Source organism: Varroa destructor, unplaced genomic scaffold, assembly GCF_002443255.2.
Source record: "Varroa destructor unplaced genomic scaffold, Vdes_3.0 BEIS01000005.1, whole genome shotgun sequence".
NCBI lineage: Eukaryota > Metazoa > Arthropoda > Arachnida > Mesostigmata > Varroidae > Varroa > Varroa destructor.
This window is the reverse complement of record NW_019211458.1, coordinates 19,799,419-19,805,418: the sequence shown is the minus strand read 5'-3', so window position 1 is coordinate 19,805,418 and position 6,000 is coordinate 19,799,419. Positions and strand designations below refer to the sequence as shown.

Here is a 6,000-nt window from a genome sequence, read left to right as displayed (position 1 = left end):
ATATATACTCCTTTCTACTGTTGGGTACTCTGTGTGTCGTCGTCATCACCAATATATAACGCTTTTGTCTTCGATCTTTTCCCGGCTAGCTCGAGTGCATATCCCTGCAGCGCGTCTACGGCCCATCTTGTCTTTTCGTCGCTATGACATCGTTCATCTCTCGAATTTTCGTTCGTTTTTATTATATATATATACAATTTATACATTTGGTTACAACGGCGACCTCGGCAGGCCGGCACGCGACAAGTTTTCCCAGCTGTGCCCCCCTCGACCGAAATAGCTCGAAATATTATAGAATTCATTTAATTTAATTGAAAAAGGTCTAACACGTGATTTTGTTCAATATTTTCTGTATTCCTTCTACGTGCAGCAGCATAGCTGTTCACTTACTTTTCTATCCGATTTAATTCTGTGGATATCAGCCTTCCGCACCTGCATCAAATTTTCACATGACACCAGGTCACATCAGCCTATTTTTCCAGCGTATGTGTCGTATCCCTTCCAATTTTTCTCGATTTTATAAACAGACCTACTCATCATCTAAGCATTCACAGATTGAATCTCTTCATTATCAGTTACTTACTATTATCGATCATATTATTTCATTTTAATTATCATCACTATTATAATGTTGTTGTTGTTGTAGTATATCGATATGTGGTTGTGGTTATTACGTAGCTTATTGCATCAGATGATTATTGATACGGATGCAAGGTCTTTCATTTTCGTCTTTTTTTCTCTAGATTTTGCTTGTGTCTGGCTGTCGACCTTCCATTCCTAGATGTTATCTACCGTCTTTCCTCTTGTACCACTTTCTTTGTCTTGACAGAGTCCATTTAATTTTGGCCTGATGTTTGTCTCTGTTCGTTTACCTTCATTCTCGTGTTGACTCACCTGCTTAGCTGTCTGCCAATGTGTCTCTGTCCTGTCATGTACGTAGTAACTGTATGTGCGTGCACCGCCACCGAGGCACTTGACTTAGAAGTTGGCGGCCTATTCTGTCGGCCAAACAAAAGCCACTCCGACTGCACTTACAGTTCCAAGTAGGCGGCAAGTCCCCTTTTTTCTTAGGGACCTGTGAGTGTTAGGATAGTTTTTTGTTTCATTTTCGCTATCAGAGATTTCGGAAACTCGACAAATTATTGTAAAGCCGCTAGAACTGTATGTGCGGCCAGAAATGGCGTGTTCCCTTTCAAGGAAGGGGTACTCTACTTTGCTTATTTCTATGTACATCACTTATTGCTTGGAATCGTCGGGTTCGCCGCCACCATCTAAATGGCGGCCTTTTGTTCTCCTACAAGGTCCCCAACTCGGCATCTTCTATACTTAACCCTTGTTTTTTCTCATTCAGTATTCCAGATTGTAGGTTTACAGCGACGCTTATTGACGACGTTTAGCGCATTCTTGCCCTGGAGCCGTCATCCCATTGGACAGCACGAAATCGGAAAGTCTTCCAAATGTCCTATGTCGTCATAATCATAGTTTCTGTTTCGTCCGCCATTTTTTTAAGATAATCATCGATACAAACACTCAGAGATCACAGTCAGCAGCGTCCGGGCTAGGGCGCGTTCCGGGTTTGCCATTTGCCTACAGCGTTTGTGACGATGACCACGACCATAAACATTTGATTTTTTTGTTCGTCGTCATCGTCGTCGTCGTCGTCGTTCAATTGTTTCATGCAGAGCGTTGGCTTGTTGTTGTTGTTGTTGTTGCTGCGCCTGACGAAAAGCGACGGCTTTCCGAGACGGACTGCCCATGGCAACAAAACCGTTAGCAATGGATCTTGTACATTGTTGTCGAATGGGCTTGGCTGCCATCGAGTCAGTTTTGGACAAAAGGAAATTGTTGTCCACGGCCGTGTAGTACCGTCGTTGTTCAGGCTATCCGTTGTAGACCTTTCCTGCCAACGCCACATCTACCCCTCTCCCTAAATTGTACTTCCTCTTTTTGTTTATTTATAGTGTTCTTGTCAGGACTTTTTCGCTGGGTCTTCAATGGGGAAAGGTGTTATGGGTAAGGGGTTGGGTATTGGTGTTGACAGTAGTTATGGCCGTCTCTCCTATCTAATGTATCCGAATGCACACACGTATATTATAAATTATTTGTCAATATTTTTTTCTTATATAATTGCTGTCATCGAATCTAACATCTTCTCGAAATCACCTTCACTCTTATCAATTTATTTTTGTATATTTTTCAGGAGTTCAGGTTCTTAATTGAATCTTTCTCCCCCCCTTTATCAGAAAGCATCCGACACATAGAGTGTAAGAGGCAACGGGATGTTACTGTTGCTGTTGTTTTGCTATTGTATCATCACGTATTTGAATATGGCGACATATCCTGTGGATCACTATATACTGAGGGATATTGGCCTTGCATGGCATGGTGCCGCTGAGACGGCAACATCTGGCGAGGATTTCCGTTCACTCCGATGGGTAACCGGCCTCCGGTGGCGTACTGCCTCTGAGGCTGTTGCACGCTGACTATTGGCATTCGACGAACGCCGTGCACCCCGTTCATCCGATCCATCGTATAGGGTAACCGCTGCTGCTGTTGCTGATGGTGTTGTAGGGCTGGAGACTGCTGCTGCTGCTGTTGCTGCTGCTGCTGCTGCTGCTGCTGTTGTTGTTGTTGTTGATGAACTTCGTCATCGATCACTGCGTAGATATTCTCCGTCACTCCGGGTGCGCCAGACTGGTACGGATGCAATAAGGTCCGTCGCGTAAGCGTATTTGCTTGGATACTCGGTTGTGCACTTCCAATCACTGGCCGTGTGTTTGTGTTCGTATTGTGCTGGCCGTTAGGAAATGCGAGAGGCGTCTTCGACTGGTAGTAGCTCTGTTTTGGCTCGAGCGCCTGCCCGTACTGCAGGTTGCTATTGAGCTCGATCGAGTCCGATGAACAGCTCTGCTTCCGGCCAGACTCCAGTTCGCCTGCAAACAATAACAATAGTGGAAAAATAAACCACAATTAGACTAATTGCATGAAAGGTGCACAAACGCACAATAAACAATACAGTCATTCTATAACTAGACAATGTACCCGCCTCGAAAGCTTTTGCTATGTCTCTCGCGCTATGTGCGTGTGCGTGCATCTTTCTCTCTGTCGGTCTTTTTGCACTTTGACTCTCTTTCTTTGTATTCAGCATTTTATAAACGATCGATTAATCGCTGAATGATTCCTATTTTGCGAACTCTCGCTGCCGCAGAGCTTCGCGGGAGTTCACGGCATTGCTTTCTCTTGTCCGTACTACCAAAGCTGCCTCTGGTACCTGATAAATATGTGTGCTTCAAAGGTTCTTTTCACCCTTTTGACCCTCGTAATGTCCAGAAAGTGCACAGGAGTTTCTTTTCTTCGAAAAAAGAATGGCCCTGGTATTATTAAACTGCTTTACAGACATATTTGGACGCAACTTGTACCTTACCGGTGCATCCGACTTATATCGTCGGTGAAATTCATCAGTCAAAAAGAAACGTCTGCGTCAACATACGTACGTACGTACGTACGTACATAGAACGCCATTGCTAGCTGCATATATATACGTATCTAGTTGGTTCAGCGTAGCATTGCACGACGCTTTGCCGTTTTTGGGCACGTATCATCATGTTCACTTTGCGGTTCGAGCAGTTCGAAGCACGAGTCGGGTTAGCCTGGCGATTCTTTTTCGGCAACAACTGCGGTAACCTTGCTGATGCGAAGAGGCGTCCCCAGCGTCACAACAAACCGCAAGGCAACAGCAGAAAGTACGCTGAAACTGTTTAGACTTTGCACAGTGGCCACAGTCTCTTTGTACAGTGTTTGGGTCGATGCAATCGGACGTGACGGTTTCGGTCACAACCGGCCATAATATGGTCGCCGCGTGCGACTATGGGAATGCTTCGTGCGTCATGACGCTCTTTGCTCTTGCATGCTGATACTCATCGTAGCATTGCTAATGGCTGTTGCCGTTGCTTCTTCTGGATAATACAGCCGCCGCCACGCGCTCGTAATAAAAATAATGAATTACTTAGATCTACACGAATCGGGTCATCGCCCAATTCGTGATAGCGATTAATTAAAAGAAAACCAACAACAGCGACAACATGGGTAAACGAGAAAACGAACAGGGCGGACATATGAAAAAAACGAAGGTAATGAGAAAAAAAGCTATCACCGACAGGCCACCGGTCGCCGAACAGCATGATGACCAGAGAAATCAGCGGAAGGGGCAGCACAAGCGAAGACACCACCAGCATCAACAACAACAACACCGCCATAAAGCCGTGTCAAAGGACACCACGCTGTTGTCGTACTAACAACAACAACAACAAAATGAAGAGATGCTCATAAAGTAGAGGTCGCCGGTTGTTCTCGCCCTTGTTCGCAGTCAGCCTCATCAACAACATTAGTAACAGCATCATCATTAACGCCGTCGACGAGTTGACTCGTTTTGATTGTCCTGTTAACCGGTTGCCTGACAAAAGTCTCTCAAAAAGAAATGCCACTACTCCTGCGTGAAGCCAATACAACAAGTACCAACAGGTAGGGCACCGCTATGTGTCGTAAGCCGGAGCATCAGCAGTTCCAGCAGCGATAAGCGTTAATCACTTCATATATGATGTCCGCAGCATCCGTTGAGAAAGAGAACCATCATGAAAGACAGAACAGCTAGTATAGTACGGCAGTGCGCGAAGCGTAGTTGAATGCAACGAAAACCTCGCACCGTCTTAACTTAATCGTGTTGAAAAAATGATAGTAATATTATAAAAAAAAAAAAACCGCAACACTCTCCTTGCTTTCATCGTGATTATAGTAGTTGTCTGTGGCGCCAGGGTACGTCAGGTAACCGGTGTAAATAGTAGCGATTCTCCGTATTCACATACGGTGGCCAATCTCTCACAGACGCCGTTAATGGCTAGCGGAGGACCAGATCGAGGTGAAGCATTGCCTGCTCACGATAACACACGTTATATGACGACCGCGACGCGTCCTTATGTGTGCGCGTATGCACACTATTTGGCAAAATAATAGGATGCAATTATAATGTTCGGAAACCATGGGTCACTCGTATAAACTAAAACCAGTTTGAGTGTCCATCGCCTCGCCAACGAAAAGGACGAGTCAAAGGGAGACGACCTGGACAGCAATAAACAGAAACTTGAACAACGACTGCTAATAAATGAAATTCTGGACGAGGTAAGTTCGACTACTTCACCGCAAAGTTCTGACAGGGTACTTTAACCGCTGACATAAAAGCTTATTTGATCGAGCTTTAAAGCTAGCTGTATAACTGAGTTAATGGCAGGATAATATAACGGGGCCATTACTCCTACACACTATATGTATTGTTCTGTACGAACGTATTTATCAGGGCTTGTTTTACCACAACAATGTAATACCTAGAACACGCGAAAAGCGCGGATAAAGTGACGTCTTCATGCTTTTTCTCGATTCAGTGAGGTAAATCTATTGAACAACCACAACTTCAACCTCTTTTCATTTCCATATCTCTAATTTCGATAAGTTTAACGGATTTGGAAGACCTATTGCTCTAGCCAATCTATAGCCTGTGAGACATCAACAGAGCGTACTAAGTGCCTTTGCTATCAAGATATGAAGGTAGAATATGAAAATCGCGCGCTCAAAAACCACGTTTCCCTTCGCCGCCGACGTTGTCGTAGTCTCCAGCACTGATGACAACATTCCGTCCGACGAGTCGTCATCGGCCGAATGATGGCGACTATTCACCCCACCAGAGAGATTATTTTTTCTACATAACAAAGAGTACATCATGTATCGATAACGGGAATAAAGCCGAATATAAAAATATCCAAGGGTTCACTACTACTCGACAGCTGGCGACTACAGACACGCGATACACCAAGAAAAACGCTACTCTTTTTGACAGCCGACGTTATCGAACAATTGTCGTCGATCCGCAAAGCGATGATGTCTGGTTATCAACTAGCAGCAAAAGTCACAATAATAATAACAACAGCGGCGGCAGCAGCGACGGCAACA

At 44.8% G+C, this 6,000-nt stretch overlaps 1 protein-coding gene across 7 annotated transcripts in view; it reads right to left on the bottom strand.

Moving 5' to 3' along the window:
• Positions 1-6: 6 nt before the first annotated feature.
• Positions 7-6,000, bottom strand: part of LOC111251690 (uncharacterized) — a 169,766-nt gene continuing 163,772 nt past the window's right edge. For all 7 annotated transcript variants that reach the window (XM_086991139.1, XM_022808527.2, XM_086991140.1 and 4 more), the window contains one exon: positions 7-2,933. In XM_086991139.1, the coding sequence (XP_086847265.1) occupies positions 2,314-2,933 (620 nt within the window). In that variant the 3' untranslated portion in view covers positions 7-2,313. The remainder of the gene's footprint in view (positions 2,934-6,000) is intronic.